Consider the following 25271-nt stretch of genomic DNA (forward strand, 5'->3'; position numbering starts at 1 on the left):
AGGATTCTCTCTTGCCGCCACGTGTAACGCAACTTTATTAAGCGGAAAAAAATAATAAAATATTGTAAAACATATTTATAATATTAATTAAAACAATCAATTTTATAAAATTATTTATAATTTATATTAAGAAAATCAAAAGGTTAATAAAAACGAGTAAGAGTAATAATAACATTTTAATCTTTTTAAAAGTAATAAGATAATATTTGCTCATAATCTCCTTTAATCATTTATGATATGTATGTTTACAAATAAAATTTCTAAGTTACTTATTTTTTTTATAAAGAACAATCCTCAATAAATATGATTTCAAAATCATTGTTAAATAAACTTCATCACCCCTATTGAAAAAACAATGATAAAATGACCATCTAATTTTCTGATAATGCAAATACCTTTACAAAATGCCGAATTAAATACAACCAGCTTCTAGTATGATCCCTCCTCTTGTTCTACTAAACAACACAATATTGTCAATTCTTGTTCATGCAACAGTGACTGAGCTTCAAAACCATTTAAATTATCTGGGGCCTGAGATTTGCTGTGACGACATGTAAGAAAAACAAGTATTTGACCCAGTTGTAGCATTTTCTTGTTGAAAAAACATGAAATCATCATCACTTTGCCTATTTTCCTCGTCCACCATGGAAGCCTCTGTAAATCTGCGGCCATAAAACCGCAAGAAGTTCAACGATTCATTTCTCGGATGACTTAAAGGAAGCGCACCTTCCAACATCCCAACAACGGTGGCCATACTCGGCCGAAGTACAGGCTCCTCATGAACGCAGCACAAAGCAATGCGCACCAGTTTCTCCACTTCTTCATTGTTTACTTGCCCTTCCAGTCTCGGATCAGCGAGCTCCATGTACCTGCCTTGCTCGTGCATCTCCAGTGCAAACAGTGGGAAATAAACCAATCCCATTACTGACGACGACGACGAGTTGTTGGCTCCACCACTGTTGGTTCCATTGGTTGTACGGCTGTTTGATCTCAACGAGCAGTTTTTTCTACCGCTGACCAGTTCAAGCAGTACCATCCCGAAGCTGTAAACGTCGGTTTTTTCGGAAATGGCGGAGTTTGTAAGCCATTCGGGCGCAAGGTAGCCTCTAGTGCCTCTCATTGTCGTGAAGAGACTGGATTGTTCGGGTGTTAGAAGCTTCGAGAGCCCGAAATCGGAGATCTTTGCCTGGAAATGATCGTGCAAGAGAATGTTTTTCCGGTTAACATCACAATGAATGATCTTATGTTCACAACCGCCGTGCAAGTATGCGAGCCCACGAGCAGTCCCAAGTGCTATGTCGAACCTCTCTTGCCATGCCAAGGCCGGACCATTGCTGAAGAGGGATCGATCCAACGAGCCTCGGTTCATATACTCGTACACCAAAAACCTTTGTCGCCCATGGGCACAAAATCCTCTCAGTTTAACCAAATTGACATGGTGAACGTTTCCGATTACCGCAATTTCCGTGCAGAACTCTTTTTTGCCTTGATTGCCTGGATTTGTTATCTTCTTGACTGCCACGATAGTTTTATCAGGGAGTGTCCCTTTGTATACAGCACCGAAGCCACCTGCTCCGATTTGGGTCTTGAAATTCTCAGTCGCTAATTCGAGTTCTTCGTAATTGAACTTCTGAGGCAGGCCTGGAATGCTGAATCCATCGAGATCATCCGAAGTAACCGAGTTTTGGTGGCCTAATTTCATCTCTTCAGATTTGTTGAATTTACATCTTTTCCACCAGAGGAAAACCAGAGCGGCTAAGAGGAAAACGCCGGTGAAAGGTAATAGCACAACGGCAGCGATGGAGAAATTTTTTCTTCCATTGCTATCACCATTTCCGCCATTGGAATCCGTTGGAGTAGGTCCAACAATATTTAACATAACCTTGAAGATCATCTTCAACAGTATCACTTAGTATAATTGAGCCTAATTCATTTTGAAGCACATAACAAGAACCGGAAGAGTTGTCGTAGAAAATTCCCAAGCAAGCACAATTCTCCGAGCAGAAATCTTGACAAGCTGAATACTTTACACCTTTTATTTCAGGATGAGAGTAAATAAGAGAAAAATACTCCATGCCGGAGCCTAGTTTCATATATGAAATATCTGAAGAATTTGACATAGCAACAGTGACATTATTGGTGGAATCACATGCAGTGGGAAGAGAATAAGAAAGATTATCCGGCGAACAGCCACCAATATTTCGTGAAGCTGAATGAAAACCAGAGGGACAAGAACATGCGGGTGCATTCGAGGTTGAATGAGCGGTGCATAATTCCAGTTTGCCACAACTGGTTGGAATTTGACAGCCATTAATGGGGCCAACAAATTCCTGAACCCATTCGCCACTAGAAAAACTACTTACAGAAAACTGACCTGAAACACCCAGCTTGGCAATCCGAAACCTGGTCGTCGACAAGTTAACCCTTAGTACAACAACTGATCCATTTCGACCCAAGAGATAAAAACCTGTTTCGTTGATTGCCATGTACTCGACAACATCATTCGAGTTCATATAAGCCTCAGTATCCATAGACAGTTTCCAATATGTCTGTTGATGCCATTGCAATATTGCATCAGAGCCGGTAACCATGAATCTGAAATCGCCGGTCGACAAGTTACTTCCCGAGACAGCACTCGACAGATTCGCCCCAACGTAGAGCCGTTGTCCGAACACGATTGTATCCGTCGGATAATCGAAACTTTCCCAAAGAGAACCGTTGGATTGATCGAGCAAAACAAGATTTCCCTTATCAGTCAACGTTAAGGCACGAACCGTGGCTTGTAACCGTGGGGTTGACCATTTGAGAACGCCATCTGAACCAGTAACGCTAATCCCTTTCCCGTTAAGATCCATTTCACCGGAGCTGGAGATCGGAGAATCATGATTGGCTGACCAGATGACGGTGTTGGATTCTACATGTATGATGCACAAGTAAAATCTGGTTTCCTGGGTTTCGGGATTGTAGATGGAAGCTTTGAATGTTCCATCACGGGAGAACAAGAAGGCGCCATTGTTGTTAATAGAACTAAAGTGCGAAGCAGTGAAGTTTGGGTAGATAAATTCAGAAAAAGAAGCCCCGGAGACAGGAAAAGGATAAAAATTAAGGAAAACGATGAAGAAGAAGAAGGAGGAGGTGGAGGAGGATCCCATTTGAAGTGGAGAAAAGAAGATCACAACCTTGTTGATAACAATGGCGGAATATGCGTTTGCCTCATGTTTTTGTTAATTGTTTTTAATTCTCCGGTTGTGGGTGCTTAGCTCAGCAGCCATTGACGAAGGGATTTGACATACAAGATTGATTAAAAGTAAAATCATTTCATTGAAGATAACATCAACTGGGGATGTAAGATGTATGAAACATTCGGTGGCGGTCAAAACTACAGATGTGTATTCCCATTGGCTGATATACAACAGGTGTTATATACATGAGTTAAATAATTATAAGATTTTCAACACTTGGACCCATATTAAAATCCCACCTGTTGTATTTAAATCCCCTCACCATCCATATTGCAATTTCTTACCTGTATTACTCCTTTGATTGTTTCTGAATCCCATTGTTATAATAATAGCTTACCCATCTATTGTAAATTACATTTACGGGGAAGTTGAGACTAGTGGCAAAAATCATCATTATATGTTGGGGGTCGTTTTAAAAAAAATTATATACGTTAATCAAAATATTTTGATATATTTATTAATGTTAATTATATATCAAAGTATATATAATAAAAATTATAAATTTTTAAAATTCATTTGATCATATGAAAATTCTTAAAGAATAAATAATCAGTATTAATGTTACTAGAATTGTGTCTAAGTTTTTACTTTTAGAGATAAAAAATTCAACCCACATAATAAATATAGATCTCTAAACCATAAATATAAAGTGAATCGAAAAATATTACGCCCACCTAATTAAACTCTTGTTACAAAGCAAATTTACAATAATTAAAAATATATATTAAAATTTATTCTCAATTATTTCCTCATTTCATTATATGTGATAGTATCGCGTTAATACTTTAATACTTACAAAGCAACTTTACAATAATTAAAAATATAATATTAAAATTTATTCTTAATTATTTCCTCGTTTCATTATATGTGATAGTATCGCGTTAATACTTTAATACATGCAGATATATTACGCTAACAATAAACGTTCTTCAAAAGGAAAAATAAAGATTAAGATATTATTTTATTGAATATTAAGAATAAATTTTAATACGGTATCATGATTAAACCTTTAAACTTTTAACTATGAAAGTAACCTTCGGAATATGTACACAAAAATAGTTTGATATCATAAAAGAAGTATTAAGGTACTAAATATCTACAATTTTCTTATTAAGCTAACATAATTATAAAGTAGTATATGTTCTAAATATTCTCAACTATTTGATAATGAATGCTTAATCATCCTATTACAATCGCTGGTGCTCGAACTCATGATTTTTAGGAACAATAACGATTCTTTTAACTACTAAAATAAGTTGGTTCGGGCAAATACCCACATTTTTTTAATTATAAGCATGTAATTATCTAATAGTATAAAATTGTATACAACATGACGTTCATTTTCAAATTGTTGAGAGTATATAGAACATATACTAGTTCTTACATAATTCAAAATTTTAATTAATAAATTATGGTAATTGTATATAACTTCCTCCAATGGTCTAGTTTTTAAGGATTCACTTCTCCTCCTCACGTCTTAAGTTCAATAGTAATATATTAAAAAAGTATATAATATACTTATGAGTGTCCAATCCCATCCTAATATTACCGAAGATCGATTTGAAAAATTATTCCACATATTGAATTCTACGACTCCTTACTTTATACATTTAAACTTGTTTCTCTATTATTATAATAAAAATAGTAAAACTTAAGCTGAATATTTTAATGGAATCCGTACAAACATGCTCAAAGGTAATAAATCATTATTTGAAATATCAAGACTATTTTTATATTATTTTTGTATATTAATAATCAAATTGAAGTAAAAATAATTTATAATATAAATAACATTTTTTTTAATCAGAACAATCCAACTAAACCTACAGTATCGAACAAGTTGGTTATATTGAATGTCAAAGCATAATAAAGTGTCGAACTAACCAAAAGGGTTTAATTTTTGTTCAAACGTAACAAAGTCAAACGTTAAATTTAGGCAAATGTTTGCAATAGTACAAATAATATAAGGACGGTATCATGCCGTGTATGTATGAACACATGGTGGAATATATTTGAACTGTCAATGACAATTATCAAACCTTTTCAATAATAAAATAACTTAATTAATTAATGGCTCGGTCATGGTATGCGTATTGTTTTCTTCTCAAAGAGTAAAAAAAAAAAAGTTAACCTTTTTACAATAGAAATCATAGTCGTAGCCGGAAAATAGCAATGGTTGGTGCTTGATTTGCATTTATGGCTTATGGCCAACCTGCTTAATGCCGTTGTGCAGACGGCAAAGACTCAAATATTCAACTCTCCGCCAGCCACAGCTAGCTAGTTTTGTGTTCGTGTTCTTTTGATAATATATATATATAAAGACTTTATATGGTTCATGAATGTTAAGGCCTTGGGGATATAGATTCAGATTCAGAATCCCACCGTGATTGGATGTGAGTTGTGACAACTAACCTTAATGAAAGTAGGATCCTCCATCCATCAATGCCATTTTTCCCTTTTTAAATTATTTCTCAAAGGATATTTTACCATCTTCTTTCGGGGGACTCACATGCATGTTTCAAGATCTAATCAAATTAGGGATTATTTTGAGTTGGGTCGGATCCAATCGAATTTTGAATCATCTGAATTTGATTTAAATATAGCACTTCTTCGTGTGTCATCTAATCAACTCAGGTTTAGAAAAGTTACACCAAATCTACGACTTCAGATCTTTTAGATAAAATCTCGTACTAGACTTGACCCTATATATATATATATATATATATATATAATATATATATATAGGTAAAACTTTCGAGATAATGTTCTGAAAGAAATTAATTCACGAGCTAATGCACTCCCAAGATTAATTGCTCAAATAGGGTGAAATCCACAGTGTTGGCCGTAGGTCGCCATGCACTCCGGGCGACCTTGTAGGTCGCCATGCACTCCGGGCGACTACCCTTGCTCAAAAAGAGAGAATGAACGTGTTGCATGGCACATGCAGTCCCAACACATAGGTCGCCATGCCCTCCGGGCGACCTTGTAGGTCGCCATGCACTCCGGGCGACCTACCCTCGCTCGGCTTCCCTCGGATTCCCTCGCATAGCTCGCTCGGTTGCCCTCGGATGCCCTCGCATAGCTCGTTCGGATGGCCTCGGATGCTCTCGGATGGCCTCGATCGGATGGCCTCAGATGCCCAACGTGTTTGGGACGTGCATGGCACATGCAGTCTCTTGTAGCTCGCCGGGAAGACATGGCGACCTAGTAGGTCGCCCGGAAGGCATGGCGACCTACGGCCAACACTGTGGATTTCACCTTATTTGAGCAATTAATCTTGGGAGTGCTTTATCTCGTGAATTAATTTTTTCCAGAACATTATCTCGAAAGTTTTGCCTATATATATATAGCCTATATATATATATATATATATATATATATATATATATATATCCTCGCATCGGGTTGAATCAAATATTTTTCATCCTCACATGAATATGGCTCGATTGATATTTTCCTTCAAAAATATTTAACCCAACCAAAACTTAGATTAAAAAAAATTCAACCTTATAGAATTGAGGCAAAACCCGATGAGTTCAGGTCAGATACCATCCCTAAACTCAACTTATTACTATCCCTGAATAGAGCCATACTTTCATGGCCATTTTTTTCGGTTACCCTCCCGGTTCCGTGGCCATTTAGGCATCTAAAAGCTTGGCCAAACTCGCATTTTATATATAATATGCCGAAACAAGATTACAAAGGTTCAGTTTAGCCTAATATGCACGAAAGAGGATACTATTTTATTATCCTATAAAGTTGAAGTTTTCATATTCTACTTCTAAAAACTTTTTTTATCAACAGATTTTTAATGCAATTGAGATATAATTGGTAATGCTATTAATACGAGTTCAACTAGTAGTTACACCATTCATTAAAAACCAAGTGGTTGATATCATATAGTTCATATGATATAAGCCAATCTATTGAAATATTCTAGTTTATTATTCATATGATCATTATATTTATAAATATAAGTAGAAGTATTAACATATCATTGAGTATTAATTGAGTTAATATTATTATCGTAATAATTTAGAGGTCGTGATTTTTCTAACATTTCTAACTAGGAGAGGAGAAGCGGAACTTTGCTCCTAATGAGTATAGATCCACAACTCAAGAGAGATTAAAGATGTCATGTAAGGATTTTTAGCTATGTGCTCTAGAGATTATAACAATAAGTTTGTCTACTATAATTATTTTTACATATAGACGAATGATTGAGGATCTTAATTTATATGTTGAAAAAAAAAACTAACCACTACCTTTCATGTTCTCCTTAAACTATTTCAAATTTCTCTTGCTTCTATTTTGTATTAAAATATTTACATTGTGGAGTAACAAACAAGGTCCACATTAGAAAATAGGAACGTCCACCGTGATAGGCCATTTTTTTCATTGTTGTAAGAATATTCGAAATTATTTTTGAGCAAACATTGTTATTTCAATTAAAACGATGTAATAAAAGTAATTTTATATTTATTAAATATATCAAATTTAATTTAGTTGGCAGACATAGGTGTTTGAATATATTTCAGTACAATTATTTAAGGTATAAATATTTATAAAAATATAGAAAACATTTATGAATAATTTGTATATTATATATACAAGTATATTGGTTAAATAATTATTTATGGTTTTATCATTTTCAACTTAATTGATATCGCTCCTTCCCCCAATTAACGAGAAGTGTCGCTTATTTGTTATCATGATGATCTTTCATGCTTTGGACCCTCATATTATTTTGGATATACGTTTTGCGTTCATGAATAATTTTCTCACGTCGCTGACTCTGATTTACGATTTGTCGGTGGCCTTCAGTAGTTTCATCTCCTTTGTGGTTCATTTGCCGATGCAATCAAATTTGTTTGTATCCTTATTTTTTTTCGAGCATTGGTTAGATTTTTTAATCTTTTCTTTTTTTGGTCCTTGTGTGATCCAGATGGCTAGTTTTTGTGTCAACGATTATAGGAAAATGTCTTAATTATAATTTTATTACTTTACATTATATTTATAAATCTTTATTGTAATTCTGAATATTTTCTATTTTTAATCGAATAACGAGTTTTGTATTAAAAAAATATGGAATGTATACAAGTAAGATGAAGAACAACAAATGACTTTGATGAGTAAAAGTCAGAGCACAGGGACTTATTTAACTACAAATAAAATATAAAAAATTGTTTAAATAAGGTGATAGTTTAATTGTTTTTCAATATTTTAATAATTTAAAAATAAATATCTTTTATAATTTTTGAATTCAAACAATTAGTCTACAAAATGAATGTGTGTTATCAATATATTTAAAAAAAATAAAGATATATCTTATATTTAATTTAAATTATTTAAAAATATATTTAAATTATTTAATAATAAATTATTATAACAGAAGGATCAAGTTGGCCTAAGTCATCAACACCTAATAATAAAGTAATACATGAATGGCGTTCAATTTCCTTAATTCTACAACTAATGTTTTTCCCCCTTTTTACAAACTGCTATTTCCTTGTTCTCGAAAAAGGTTAAAAGTATGTACATGTGAAAAATGTTGATGCTACAACGTTAGAAAGTATATTTGTGTGGACAAAGGAAGCTCGTATAAAGGAAAAATAATAACAAAATCTTAGAAAAGATCTTGCTTTTTCCTTGGTTCGATAATGATTTTTTCCTTAAATTTGAAAAACAATTAATTATTTCATAAATTATTGAAATTGCCATTGCCGAGACAAACAGAACTCCGTGCAAGGTATGTCGTTGAACTGAAGCATAGAGCAATCAAAGAATTGAAGTTATGGAAAGATATAATTTTTTATTTTTGTAGGGTAGGATAATTAAAAGTTTGTATTTGTTTTATAACATTTTTTTAATTATTGACAACATATGTCAACGATTATAGGAAAATGTCTTAATTATAATTTTATTTACTTTTACATTATACTTATAAATCTGTATTGTAGTTCTGAATATTTTCTATTTTTAATCGAACTAACGAGTTTGTATTAAAAAAATATGGAATGTATACAAGTAAGATGAAGAACAACAAATGACTTTGATGAGTAAAAGTCAGAGCACAGGGACTTATTTAACTACAATAAAATATAAAAATTGTTTAAATAAGGTGTGATAGTTTAATTGTTTTTCAATATTTTAATAATTTAAAAATAAAATATTATCTTTTATAATTTTTGAATTCAAACAATTATGTCTACAAAATGTATGTGTGTTATCAATATATTTAAAAAAATAAATATATTATCTTATATTTAATTTAAATTATTTAAAAATATATTTAAATTATTAATAATAAATTATTTATAACAGAAGGAATCAAGTTGGCCTAAGTCATCAACACCTAATAATAAAGTAATACATGAATGGAGTTCAATTTCCTTAATTCTACAACTAATGTTTTTCCCCCTTTTTACAAACTGCTATTTCCTTGTTCTCGAAAAAGGTTAAAAGTATTGTACATGTGAAAAATGTTGATGCTACAACGTTAGAAAGTATTATTTGTGTGGGACAAAGGAAGCTCGTATAAAGGAAAAATAAATAACAAAATCTTAGAAAAGATCTTGCTTTTTCCTTGGTTCGATAATGATTTTTTTCCTTAAATTTGAAAAACAATTAATTATTTCATAAATTATTGAAATTGCCATTGCCGAAGACAAACAGAACTCCGTGCAAGGTATGTCGTTGAACTGAAGCATAGAGCAATCAAAGAATTGAAGTTTATGGAAAGATATAATTTTTTATTTTTGTAGGGTAGGATAATTAAAAGTTTGTATTTGTTTATAACATTTTTTTAATTATTGACAACATATATGTTTTACGGGCGTCATTGTTTGAATCTAAAATCTTTAAAGAAAACAATACACCCTTCAACTACTGAGGTCCTTTAGCAAGTTCATAAAAAAATATTATAACACTCATTTTTCGTATGCGTTATCCAAGATAAGTCACAAATGTCGCCTGAAACTTCCAAAACATATTAGAATTTTAATTCTAATCATGCTCACTAATCAAATAAAAATCTTTAAAAAATTTAATAAATATAAATTCGAAGTATATAAACTTCATATACTTCAAATTACTCCTCAAATTAGGCTTGAATACCATAATTTCGCAAAGACTTTATTTTCTATCTTTCAATACTTTAACTCCAACTTTGACATTTTTTTTTCAGAGTAAGAACCTAGACTATTTCTTCTTCCCGAGTTAACGTGGCAACCTCTCTTGGTAGTTCCTCTATTCGTGGAGTAAAGACCATGCTAGTTTAGCTAGACTACCACCTATCCTGTAGTTTTCTCGTTTGACTTTTATCACTTTTACCTCCCAATTTCTATACATTAACGTTCCATTATGTTAAGTGATCCCCCACAGTCACTTCTAAAGTTGTGCATACTCCAATATAATTGGTGAAACCTCTTATCACCGGCCGTTATGGTCTCTAACGACTCCTCCACAAGTAGCTTCCCCAGTTTGGACTCTTCTTGCTCCATCGTATTTACTTTTGCCCAGGGGGCTAAGGGTGGTTTCCAACCTTCAGTTCGCTTTCTAGTCTTGGTTACTGATCCTGTTGTTTCTGTCATTATGAGAGTCTATCTCCTTAACCGTCCTTGTAACCTGTTCTAAAACAGTTTCTTTTTCTATCATGTCAGAGTCAAAGATAGTTCTATTACGCCTATTCCACAGTATCCAAAGGACAACCCCAAAAAAGGTGGGGCAATGCCTTTATCAGTCTCTATCTTGTGGTTGTTCAGGAGATTATCATTGACCCACTGCTTTATATTGCAGTTTAAGAGTCTGCCAGTTTACTCGGATGCACAACTTGTTTCCATTATGTGATCGCTGTCGAGCATTTTGAAAGACGTGGTCTATATCTTCATATGGCTCTCCACATATTGACAGCTGCTATCAAGCTCCATATGTCTACATTTGTAAGTAACTTTCCTTTGCGAGTAGCCAGATGATGGTCTTAATCATGGGTAGACTTTGGTGTTTGGTTATTATAGTCCAAAGGTCTTCTTCTTAGATTGTAGCTCTCTGGTTCACAAAATCGTATGCAGACTTCACTGTGGAATCTCCTGTTATCCGTGCCTTTCCAATCTTGTGTATCATTTAGGTCATATCTAATTGGGGGAGATGACTTCCATGTATTTTAAAGCTTCTTCAGGTAGGAGACACCTTAAGAGATTCCAGTTCCATTCACCCTTGCTTGTAATCATATCTTTTTTTGGTTACATGTGATCATATCTTTGACTTTGCATGTTAAGCCTATTAATTCTTCTTGGTGCATGCAATGGTTTTTAAGTGGTCCCAAGTCAGGTATCCATTGTCGTTCTAGAATTCAACGTCGCCGCCATTTCCCAAGTTCCAGGTAATGTTCGAAATAAGGTTGCTCCATATTTGTTTACGCCTCTCCAGAGATTGGATCCCTTCCGCTTGTGTATGCTTCTAGGTAAATTCTCTCTAACCTTGTATTTGCTACGTAAGATTTGACCCAGGCTTCATCCGTTTTGGTTATAATTTGAAACCCGACCTTCATGAGAAAAGCGTCGTTTTGTAGTCTCATTTTTCTGATCCCTATTCCTCCTTTTATTCGTTTAAATAGTTGATCACACCCTAATAGGTGTGTGCTACTACCTCCAGTCCTCCACGATTTCCCCCCAGATGAAGTTTCTGATGAGCCTTTCTAATTCATCGCAAACACCGGAAGGGAGGTTGGCGGTTTGCATTTTGTAATACGGAATAGTTGAAAGTACTGCCTTGGTTAAAGGTGATCCTCCCTGCTAAGGAGAGGGATTTGGTTTTCCAACCAGCTACATGGTCTCTAATTCTCTGAATTAGATTCTAGTAAAGCGTCATATTAACTCCTCAGTGTATGGTTGAGACTCCAAGGTACTTTCTCATGTTCTCCACTTCTTTGAATCCAAGTGTCTCACTGATTCTCATGCGTGTTTGATTATCCACGTTCTTGGAAATAGAATGATGGTCTTGGCGTTGCTTATTTTACGTCCTAAGCTTTGATAAAATCCTTGAAGACTCTTTGGATGATAGCTGCTTGGCTTTCCTCTGCACCTCCAAACAAAATTAGATCACCAACAAACTAAATGGGTTAAACCGGGCTATATTGGATAAAAGGATTGGTTTCCAACTTCCATGTTTGGTTTCAGTCGTAATTGCGTGTGCTAAACGTTCCATGCAGAGGAGACTATTCAAACACAAATTCCCTTTAACTTTCCTTAATAACCAAACTAGTCCTTCACTCTTAACCTTAGAATTCAAGCTTCATTCATCAAACAATAATTACACATCAATCTGTTACGTTTTTAAATTGGCAAATTGGTCCTCCATAATATATCCTTGAATTTTCGCTTCAATCACCACTTTAAAATTTTCTAAACACTTAACCCTTTATGACAAAACTCAAAAACAATTTTTTTTTATCTCAAACCCTAAACTTTTCCATGAAAGTCAAATAGGTTCCCATGGCTTTAACAAATGTTTTTCAACTTCAACCGAATATAAAAATGATAAAACATGATCTAAGCTTTCATAATCCCTCAAATTCCATAACATATACTAATCAAAACCGTGAACAAATGGCATCAATTGTAGAAAATTTAATGGAGAATAAAATTAGATTTCATGTCTAAACATTATATCCAACGTAAAAAGCTTTAAAAATGAAATTAAAGCTTGAGTTTCTTTTGAACTTCAGAAGCAAAATTGGGGAATTTTTTATGTTTCTTTTCTTTTGATTTAGTCCTTTTTAACTATTAATACTTAAATTCATTTTAATGCAAAATGACCACTTTTCCCTTATAATCTAGTGTTTCTAATCAAGTCACTTGTCAATTTTCTCATCCAAACGCTGAAATTATATCAATGAGTTCGTAGTTGATAACTTTGCCCTTAAAAAATCTAACGGTTTAGATTTAATATGAAAAATCAACTTAAATCTAATGTTTCATATTAAATCTTATCCTTTTAAACATAGAAAATGACTTCTTTACCCTTTCTCTATTATCTAGCAAAATTTCCTAAATTTTAGATTCGATCCGATTATCGAATTTTTCCCGAACTTTCATACTTCATAGCCTTTAACACAAATTCTGTATGAAACATCTAGGTAACACGAAAACATTATTCTTGCGGATAAACTATCCATTTACGGGAATAAAATACCTATTTTTGAAAATTATCATTTAATCCCCAAACTTTTCTTAAGTTTATATTTTAGCCACCAACCTTCATTTTATTCATTTTGATCCCTAACCAAAATTTGGAGATATTACAAGTATAATTTTAAAATTTGTTAGTTGCGAAGCTTATCTTTTTAAGGTATATTTGAGGCTTTGACTAATATTTTTAGATGATTAATTATTGTATGGTTTGAATCGAGAGTGTTAGTTTGCTATCAGCTATCATCATATCTTAGAGATTATTTGTTGGTTTTTTCAGGTATATGAAAAGGAGCTAATTCCTCCACGGTAATCCCTCGAACAATCGAAATCTGAAGTTTCATTTGTCTACCTATACAAATTAATCATTGTCTAGTCAAGTTTTGATGAGATTCAAATGAAGAAGAATGAGACAATCAAAAAGAAAAAGAGTAAAGATAATAGAAGAGATGAAATGTAAAGACGACGGTTAAACAGTGAAAGATAAATGAAATATATTTTTGTACCATTGCATCACAGGTATAATGTTGTATGACAAAAGTGATCAAATTTGTTAATGTTAAAATACTTTATGCATAAAGTTGAGATAAAAAATAATTTGTACGATATAAGGTATTCATTGTTTAGAATTTTTTTAAGTTTATTGACAATGCATACATACCATGCAAACCAAGTTACTCAAATTCAAATCTTACAAAAAGAACAACATTCTCTTTTTACTATTAAGACCGCTAATAAAACTAATTAATTTTATGCTCACAACGCATTATATATTTACTTGTGTGTGCTTTTAGAAATTAGGAAAAAACTGCATTATTTTTCCATTCATATATTTCGTAGTTCTGTTTTGGTCTCTCAATTATTTTTTTAAAATCATATTTAACGTTACGTTTTGATCATCCGATGTTAAAAAAGAAGCAGTGATGTTGACATGTCATTGTGAGATAATGTTACGTTATAATTAAAAAAATTACATTATGATGACACATTGATAATTTTATTTATTTATTGGTAACAGAGTCAAAATAGAATTAAAGCATAATGTTAAACATATATTTTTTAAAATTTGAGTGATCAAAATAAAGTTGTAAGAAAAAATGGGTGACTAAATAATAGTTTAGCAAATTATATTGAACGACCCGAAATTGTGAAGTAGCACAACACCAAAGCAAGGCGTAACCATGGGCAAACTATAACAGTGACCGTCTAACTATAGCCTATTTTTATTTTGACCACTTTTTTTGAATTTTTGTCAATCAGGTCACCTAACTATTTAAATGTAGTTAATCAGGCCACTTGCCGTTAACATTTAACGGAAGTGCTGATGCGACAGTTAATAACATTGGTATATTTACACATTTAGTCAATATTTCTTATATATTATATCAATTTGTTCCTAATTTTAATAAATTAAAATAAATTTAATCTTAAAATATCGTGTCATATGTCACTAGTGTCAAATATCATGACACTTGTTGCCACCCAATTAGAGGATTTAATTTATTTTAATTTAATAGTTTTGTTTTCCATCAATCAGAGGATGACCCAAATCATTCACATTATCTTTTAAGTCACCACTGTAAAAGTAACTAGCAAATTCCATAGGTTTTTTCGTTTTGTTGCATATGAAACAAGAATGTCAAAAAGAACAGAATCATCCTTGAGTTTTTCCCTTAATTTTTCAAAGGACTGGTGAAGCTGACTGGAAGATGAGGTATCCAATGCCAGACCATGTTTGCGACAAAAAGCTTCAAACTCTTTAAGCTTTCTCATATCAGGTTCAGGATGCCTTCGCCATAATGCACTACCGGGAAAAGCTCTAGATATTACTTCTGCAGCTGTCATTTTTGCCAAAAGCATGGACTCCTCAACAAGAAAATTTGAATCCATCCGCTCACTTATACTTCTATCGTATGGAACACCATTTTCATCAAATAGGTAAACAACTTTAGCACTTTCAAGTTGTAGAGCATCACCACTAAATCTTTTCTCCTTCAAAGTTTTTAAAGTTACATGAAGACTTTTAACAGATCTAATAATATCAGCCCATTCAAATTTTCCATACAACTGAGGTAATCAATTAAACCCATTAGACATGTTAGCAATTACTATGGCTATGGCTGCCATTAAGATAAAAAATAGTTGGAGGATCACATTAATCTTTTTGGAAGAATTTGAGGGCCTCACATATATAGCATTATGCCAAAAACAGAGAAGAGAAAGCAACATATTTTTTTATTAATCTGGGTTAGTATAAGTTATTATATGTTTAAAGATAACTCTCAATCATCTTACATGAACGCTCACACTCTAACATTCATGTTGCTCGAACCCAATATCTCAAAATATAAAAATAATTCTTTTACCACCAAGATTACCTGATTCGAGCAACAGTAAATCAGCATGTTGAATATTGTTGATTATAATTCATAGCACGCTGCTTTGCTCCCTTCTTGCTCTTTAGGTACGTTTCAGATGAAAATTTTGAAGGGGACTTCAGTAGGCCTAAAGCCCATTTATTTAAGCCCATCAAATATGGTAAAACCTTAAGCCGGACTAATGCAAGCAAGCTCAGAGCAGAAGCACCGAGTCAGAGGAAAATAAAGGGGATGAGAGAATAGGAGGGCCTTTGCTTACCATAGGGGATCTGCTTAGCGACGTTGGGGAGGAATCCGGTGAAGCGCTTGAACACCGTCCCCGCCGTGATGCCACTCTCCCACCACAATCACTTCTTGATTCCGTTGATGCCTTATCTCAATCCTTGGACCTCATCAAACTCTTCCAGGGTCCTTTATTGTTCCTCAATATTTACATCATCATAGTAAAACCCAAATTGGAAAAGCTTTTAATTCCTTCTCTCTCTCTCTCTCTCTCTCTCTCTCTCTCTCTCTCTCTCTCTCTCTGTACATTCTTATGTTTTGTTTTAACAAAAGTTTATTGCTTGAAGCCTTGAACCAAGTTGAGTTGTTGAAAAGTTTAGCAATTGATCCATAACTTTGGAATCTAAAGTAAACCTCTCAATGTCTAAGTTCCAGATTAAAATGGCTAAAATTATTTAGGGTATTTTTCTTCCTTTAATTTGTTGAAACTGTTAAGTTTTTGTTGTTGCTGAATGCTGATGTCCTCCTTGACATTTTCTCCTCGTATAAATCACCCACGTGTTAAATCATTTGCCATTTCATTTCAAGCTCTATTATACATGATGGGAAAACAATTACACAACCAAGTTCCGTTCATTATTGCCTTTTGATTTGATTTTTAAGTATTTTTGTAGCTTTGAATCATATGGGATGGTTCGATACATCTTCATGATTTGTGCTGGTAAATGCCTGAAATGAGCAGTCTATGTGTGTTTTTTTTTTTGGGAAAGCTTGTTTCTTTGCTATGTCAAACGCATAGTGGTTTCATTCAGGAAAACTTCGAGAAATTGAAGGTGGCACTCGATGATTCAGATCATTCATGGACAGCTCTAACTTTAGAGGTAATTAGATAATCTCTTTTAAAGCATGTATAGAACAGCTTCCCATTGCTTATTTTCAGTTGTTCCTGTTGCAACTTATGTCATGCATTAGCCTGAGTATATATTCATACTGGTTAGGGAGCTGCAGTTTTACTTATTGCTTGAACTAGAATCAGTTCTCCAATTGGGGCATTAATTCTTTGATTCTAGCTCTTGTTCAAGCATCCTGCATTCTCAGTTTTGTTTTGACAATTTCCGTTGAAGAAGTTATTTTGACCTATGTTACTTGGACTGAGTGTGAGTGTCGAATATGAAAACGTGTCCGACATAAGTATTCCAATTCTGTTACATTTTCCCATTTATCTGGTTGTGTCTGATATGTATATCAAAAGTTCAAAAAAGCTGAGGAGTCGGACCATTATAGATTTCGATGATTCTAACTGTTAACACATTGCCCTCTGTTTACTCCAGCTATGCACTGCTTTGGAAACTGCAAACAAGTTGGTTCAGTCCAGCGACACAAATGTTCGATTGCTTTCAGAGAGGGTGAGGGAATTTGAGAGGATCATCAAGAGGGGAGATTCTGCAGTTACAGCGGCCAGAGCCATCTCCATCTCCCTAAAGCAGGGAGGAGGATCGTCTGTTTCTAGTCAAAACCGAGAAATATCCAGGTCTCCTTAATGGCATTTAAAGTCATTGACCTTGTCTTCCACTTCTTGGAGGCGGTTTGTTTCTTGGAAAAGGTCCCAAAATGATCCAAGAAGAAATTCCAACCTTTTCCAAATGAACTTTTGCATTGTGCATTTGGTCTAGTAGAGTTTTGTTTGATAGTGGGCGTTTGCAATTTGTTGTAGAGCCTGCTATCCCCGTTCATACACTGGGCCTGAAATCTCATAAATCCAACTTCGAGCTTTGAACGCTGATGTTGAACTCCTAACGTTCCCTTCGGTTCCTTTTCCTTTCAATAGGCCTATTTCTTTAACAATAAAATCACCCTCTTTTTTAACATAATTTAACCTCTAAATGATGCTTTACAAAACTACATAAAAAACTCTTATTTCTTTTTTAAAGATGGTATGTATTAACAAATGGGTTGATTCTCTCTAAGCAAAGACAAGTTATATTACACCTCCAATTTCCCATTAATTTGTCCCAACTTAATTATCTCTGACACATCAAAAGTAAATCCTACCATGTTTAACAGGTAATATAAAATAATCATCTTTTAACTCCCAACACCAATCTACTCATCGCAAGAGGGATTCTAGTACTTCTAATTTCCAATAATATGTTCAACATATATGTACTCTCTCAACTAATACTTCTAATTCGATAATCATACGTTTAAATCTAATAACCGTATTTAAGCTGACAAATCCACTCGTCGTTTTTTCAATTCTTGGATTAGAATTTTCAATGCACGGGAGAACTGCACCTGGTTTAAAGATGCGCCTAAGCGTATTATAAACATAAAATTAAGATTAAAAAACTAAAGAGGCAGTATTAACTTGAAATTATGGCTCCACGTGGAAGACAAAGAAACGGTCTGCTGGTTGGTCTACTACATGAGAAACAAGCGTTAGTCTAACTACATGGTTCAATTAGCTACATGATTAAGTTAATTAGAGGTTTCGCTATCAACTCCGTTGCAAGTTGCATTTATTTGGGTTTTGTTTTACGAAAGCTTGATTTGCTAGTTAACATTAACAATCTTACAAAAGTTTGAGGCCCACAAATCTACTTGCTGGTTATCGGGAAATGTCTGAAAATTCCTCCCCAGAATTATGGCATCGCTTCAAGGAAGTAGGCAAAATCAGACAAAGTTCTGTTACTTGCGTGCCGTTCGGGAAATAACCAAGACCTGAAGCGAAGAAGATCAGAGGGATGCTAACGAGTCAAGCTTAAACGAATAAAATTATGTTTCTGTCTATTTATTTATTTTTAAAAGTGTTTATATTCGATTATTATTCGTTTAAAATTTTAATATCACGTTCATTTGTTATATGTTTAAGGCGTTTGTGTCCAGTTCATTTAACGTTTACAAATATGTTTGTTTAGCATTCGTCAAAATGTTATTTCAATATTTGCTAACATGTTTTTCATAATGGTGAAATTATGTCATTAGTCCTGTTAATTTTTCAGTGTTTTGTTAATTTTTTAACGGAAGATGATCAAGTACGTAATCTACCGTATCATAAATATCTCAACTTAAAAAATTATTTGCAAAGGCTAATGAAAAGACATCATTGAAGCTGTGTTGTGTAATAGTGATATATTGATCATTAAATTAAGGGTCTGTTTGTTTCACTGAAAACGTTTTCCGTAAAATGAATTACATTTTCTGGAAAACGTTTTACAAAGATTGGAAGATGTTGTTTAAACCATTTTTTCGCTAATTTATTATTTTTTAAAAAATTATTTATTACAAATATTAAATACAATAAATAATATTATTTATCATAAAACTTAATATTATTATTTTTAAAATATTAAAATAATTCATTTATTATTAAAACATTATTTTTATAATTTTATTAATAAAAATATTAATATTGGTATATTTTATTGCGCTAAAAATATTATAAATTATATTAATTATTTATTAAAGTAATAGTGTTATATTATATTTTAAAAATATTAATTAGTATATTTTAAATATATTTATTAAATATTACTAGATTATTATTAATATTAAATATAAATAATATTATTCATTATTAATAATTTAATATATTATTTCTATGAAATTAATGCATAATATAAATTTTATTAATAATTTATATATATTATTAAAATAAACATATAATATCTTATATTATTATAATATAATTGATTATTTTATTATAATATTAAAAATATAATATTATTATTAGAAATATTAATAAATATATTTTAATAATTAATATTTTGATTAAAATGATATTAAAATATTTTATTAATATTAAATTCATAAAATAAAATTATTTTGAGTATTTATTCTTTGAAGTAAAAAGTTTTAAAAATGACTTATGGAAAATCAGACAGTAAGTCGTTTTCCAGAAAACACAAAGGAAATTCTGTTGACTAGCAAAATGTTTTACGTTGACCAACCAGTTTTTCTCCAACCAAATACTGAAAAATGAGAAAAACGTTTTACGTGAAACAAACGAACCTAAGTGAAGTATATTAAACAATTAAGGGAATATCGTGGTCTTTACAAAGGACAAAGGAATCTCATCTCTTATTGGGCTAATTATGGTATTAATATTAAACCAAATTTTATAATGACTTAAGTTGACAACTATTCAATTAGTGTGAAATTAGAAAAAAAATATTTGTCAATATTTATATTGGGCAGTGTTTTGATTTGATTTATGATTTCTTAATATTTTTATAATAAATCATTACCTCTTCCCTTACAATTAATTATAATAAATAAAATATAAATCATTTACTTATTCCCTTACACTTATTTTTTGAATTATTTTTATAATTCACTTTTTATATCAATATTTTTTACCAGTCCTCATCACATATGTGACAATTTAATTTATATTAATAAACCATTTACTGTATAAGTAAAAAACACCTTTATGCACATAATTTGGTTATATGTATCTATCAAACGATGACATATCCATTATAGTGACATTCTTATACACATTTTACATAAAATTTAATATTGTGATTTTTTAATAAAAAAAACAAGAATGAAAACTTGACTTTGCAAAGGTTTGAATATTGTATATAAACACCTACAAAAAAATATATATATTCAATAGTGTTAGGTTCAACGAAGCTTGTTCGATCAACAAAAATATGCCGAGAAGTGATGAATTGACTTTTTGAAGTTTTGGGAGTAAGGAGTATAAGATAGGAAATTTTGCACAATGATTATAGTGGTTTAACTCCCTCAATGAAGTCTACATACACTATCTAAGCTCCTCACTCAAGATTTTTCAAAAAAATCCACTAATTTGTTCTTTATTTTTAAAGGATCAAGAGTAACATTTACAACTCCCTAGTTTTTCACTTGGCTAAACCAGAACCAAAACCCCTTTACAAAGGATAAGAAATATGTAAACAAGAAGACCTCTCTAGGTCGGTGTTTACAAAGATTTAGCTCACAAAAACAAAACCTAAGGATATACAATTGAGTTCAAAACACAAATATTTACGAGAGAAAGAAAATTAGAATTGAAAATTTTTATCTTGTGTTTTAATGCTTGGATAGGTGTTGGTGACATTCTTCAAGTGTCTTTAACTTCATTTTTATGTTGGGATGTGTTTTTGACTGTTACTAGCCGTTGGGGATGTTTCGGAGCCATTGGGATCAAAATAGTCGTTACTTGCAACTTTTAAGGCACAAAGGATCGATCCTTTTACCAAAGGGATCAATCTTTTTTCAAATATTTCAACCGTTATGCCAAAGGGATCGATCATTTTCCTCGAGGGATCGATCCCTTTATCAAGGGATCGATCCTTTGAGCCAGAGAAGCTTGGAAACATGACATTAAAGCACGAAAACAATCGATTAAGTTTTGAAAAGGTTCGACTAAATTTGAAAAACATTTAAAAATATATTTTTAACTTTTATTTGGACTTTGAATTATTTTTGAAGACTTTGAATAAATTCAATTTAGTCTAAAAACATTTTGCCCTTATTTGTTATAGCAAAATATAAGTTCTACAATCTCTCCCTTTTTGCTATAACAAAACCTTTGAAAAATGGTTTTTTTTGGCAAAACTCACATTAATAAGACATTTAATGAAAAAGGAAATATTTTGGAAAATATTAAAGCTCCCTATTTTTCATTCTTTAAATAGAATTTTTCAAACCTATACTTCTCCCCCTTTTTGTTATATAAAAAATAATTCAAACTTTAAGGTACAAAATAACAATAGAAAGTAAGTAGTAATTTCAACATTAAAATCATTTGAAAAATCAAAAGTTTCCCCTCAATAAATGCATTCGAAACAAAAATATGACTTTAAAAGCTTGACACTTAAAAGACATTGAATTTCAACAAAGATGAACAAACATGTTAGTAGCACATGAAATTCAATATATCCAAGTCTAATATACTTTATGCAATACCAATTGTTGTATTTAAGTGCATGTGCATAAAGCTATCCAAAAATGTTATGTGTTTGAAAAATTAATATCAATTTTTAGAGAGATATCATATGTAATAAAATCACTGACATAAACATTTAAATTAAGGTCAAAAATTAAAATTTGTAAAAACAAAACATTAAAACTAATTTTGACCAAAATTTATTATGATGAACAAACATTTATGAAAAATCATTAAAATTTTATAAAATGTTCATCACAACACTTTTTAACATACATGAGATAGAAACATAAAATCATTTAAAATCAAAACTCATGCATGTTTAAACCAAATGAGCAACCAATTATGCAAGATAATCAAAATAAACTTAGAAGTTACCTATTCCATATCAAGTGTGGTTAGAGCATTTGAATATCTTCATTTTTGTCATCGTTGCTCCCACATACCTACAAGAGACATTTAATTGGATTTTGGTATCCAAATTGCTTTGGATCCTTGAACGTTAGTTTCAATGCCCATTGTTCCCTTTGGAACCCATACTTGTCTAATTTTAAAATGTTTTCCTTTCTTTAAAGGACAAGCATGTTCCATATGACCATGATAATGGTAATGTGACCATTTTTCCATTATGAAACTAGATGAATTATTTAAAATGATTTCTTTTTCTTTTGTTAAGCATTCAAGCTTAACTTTTAAATTAAAATTTTCTTTTTCAAAATTTTCAATTTTCATTTTTGAAAGCTTTAAATCATTTTTCAAAATTTCATTTTGATTTTAAAAATTTCATTTTGATTTTCAAAATTTCATTTTGATTTTCAAAATCTATTTTTGCTTTCAAAAGAAAATCGTTTTCTACTTTAAATTTTGAGATCATTTTCTTGTATTTGGAGTTCATGGTCTCAAACTCCAAACATAATTCATCATATGCATCTTGTAACTCATCAAAAGAATATGAATTGAATTCATTAGAGTTAGAAGACACCTTGGGCTCTTCAAGAGACATTGAGCACATCACGTTTGTTGGTTCTTCTTTCTTGTTTTCATGGATCTCTTTGAGCTTATTCCAAAGCTCCTTGGAATTTGAACAAGAAGAACTCATTCATAGACATCGGGATCAAATTCACAAAACAACATCTGTATGACCTTAGCATTTATTTGGGTTTTCTTCCGTTCTTGGGCACTTCACTCTTTCGTCTTCTTCTTTGGAGAAAAGTAGCAGTTCTCGATCATCTCCCATACATCAAGATCATTGGATTGGATGAATAGCTTCATTAATTTCTTTTAGTGATGGTAGTTGGCTCCATTTAAGTATGGAGGCTTGTCGATCGGTTGGGAGTCTTCCATGTAGAACGAGTTGGAGGAGGAAGCCATCTTCTCGGTTGCTTCAAAAATAGATAGAGTTTCTTCAAGGATCGTCTCAAGGTTGTTAGACCTTCTAATGAGTTAAGCTCTGATATCAATTGTTAGGCTTGATGAAGCTCGTTTGATCAACCAAAATATGCCAAGAGGGGGTGAATTGGCTTTTTGAAGTTTAGGAAGTAAAGAGTATAAAGATAGGAAAATTTGTACATGATTTATAGTGGTTCAACTACCTAAGCTCCCCACTTAGGATTTTCCAACAAAACCACTAATTTGTTCTTTGTTTTTCAAGGATCAAGAGTAACATTTACAACTCCCTAGTTTTTTACTTGGCTAAACTAGAACCAAAACCCCTTTTACAAAGGATAAGAAATATATAAACAAGAAGACCTCTCTAGGTTGGTGTTTACAAAGATTTAGATCACAAAAACAAAACATAAGAATACAAGAGAAAGAAAATTAAGATTGAAAAACTTTTCTCTTGTGTTTTAATGCTTGGTGTTGCGTGTTGTGAGTACTAAAAATTATATGCAAATAATGTGCAAGTATACACAATCGCTCAAGTAATAAAGTGATGAGTGAGTATCGTCTCCACAGGGATTGGTGGAAATTATAAAGTTTAACCAAAGCAAGCACTATTCTATCTAAGTATAATTAGTAATGATATGTACCAATGGAGAATGCCATGACAATAAAAAGTATATGTTGGTGGATATGGATTGATAGTATGATGTGGTATCATATGAAAATGTAATGGCAAGCGCAGAATATAATGTTGAAAATGATAGAAATGTCGAGACAATGAAAAATGGTAAAAATAGTAATTAAATTATAGTTTGATAATCCTCACATAACAAGCTGCCTAGGGGAATGAATGGTAGAGATTGATTTAAGAATGCTAAAAATTATCTCTCAAGCAGATTTAATCTATCTCAGCTTTACTTGGTCAACGGAGTTTGCTAAAAATGCTCCTGCTATCTCTAGTCAAAGGAACCTAATAGAATAGAATGTCACGACATCTCCTCTCGGTCTCAACTATGAAAACCTACGCTATTGATAAAAATTACCCCTCTTAGTCGTTGAAATCCTATCTTAGTCTCTCTCAAGCACTAAGGGATTAGAATATATTATTACTATGTCGGGTTTAAGCTTAAGAAAATACACCCCATTGTTTATGCGGATCTTACTTGTGTTTCTCTCGAATACTACAAGTATTAATGACCAAGCTTCTCTTGAACACCTAGCCTTCATCTAAGTAATGGACACTCTCATGCCTCCTACAAACTTAGAAGATGAAACATTCATAAGAAAAACAAGTAAATGCAAAAGATAAATTTAAATACACCATTAAAACAAAATTAAGCATCCATAAAATCAACCCCACCAAATAAGGTTAGTTCATGGTAGGGTTCGAATCATCCATGAAATAAAACACGAAAATCATTCGTTCCAACAACCCAATATCAAATGAAAAATAATAGCAAAGGGGAAGGGAGAAGAATCCTTCGACGCGTGCAACTGGTGCTCTCTTTGACCACTATGACTCTCTTTAGCTTGCTAGCTCCTCTCGGATGCCTAGTTTGCCACTCCTTGGAGCTCGTTAATAGATGAATACCATTAAGAGAATAAAAGGAAGGATACAATGGAGAAGGTGAAGAAAATCTAGCTGAATATGGTAAATACATACTTTTTTCTCTCTCATATGAGGTGTATTAAATAATAAAAAATATCCAAGGGTATTAATGGGCTTTAACACTCCAAATACCCATCATACCCCTAGAGTCACTCCTTGGGCACGAGTTTTATCCTCCCAGGTGGCAGTGGTCCCCAACAGGCGGTTATAACCATCAGACATGTGCCTTGTCAGCTGTCATTTTATAAAAATATATGTTTGTCTTTTTTTGCGCCAGAAATACCAAGGCATTTCTATCTGCTTCAACAACGTGTGATGTCACATCATTCCTTT

At 32.3% G+C, this 25271-nt stretch overlaps 1 protein-coding gene and 1 pseudogene across 1 annotated transcript; one reads left to right on the plus strand and one right to left on the minus strand.

The window, feature by feature from the left end:
• Window positions 1-345: 345 nt before the first annotated feature.
• Window positions 346-3185, minus strand: LOC120176377 (annotated as a pseudogene).
• A 12719-nt stretch (window positions 3186-15904) lies between these two features.
• LOC120176367 lies at window positions 15905-17812 on the plus strand. Its single transcript, XM_039182803.1, has 4 exons — window positions 15905-15928; window positions 16005-16215; window positions 16843-16910; window positions 17361-17812. The coding sequence occupies exons 1-4, from the start codon at window positions 15905-15907 to the stop codon at window positions 17568-17570; spliced, it is 513 nt and encodes a 170-aa protein (XP_039038734.1). The 3' UTR covers window positions 17571-17812.
• Window positions 17813-25271: the final 7459 nt, after the last annotated feature.

Source organism: Hibiscus syriacus, unplaced genomic scaffold (assembly GCF_006381635.1).
Source record: "Hibiscus syriacus cultivar Baekdansim isolate YM2019G1 unplaced genomic scaffold, ASM638163v2 tig00112236_pilon, whole genome shotgun sequence".
NCBI classification, from domain to species: domain Eukaryota; kingdom Viridiplantae; phylum Streptophyta; class Magnoliopsida; order Malvales; family Malvaceae; genus Hibiscus; species Hibiscus syriacus.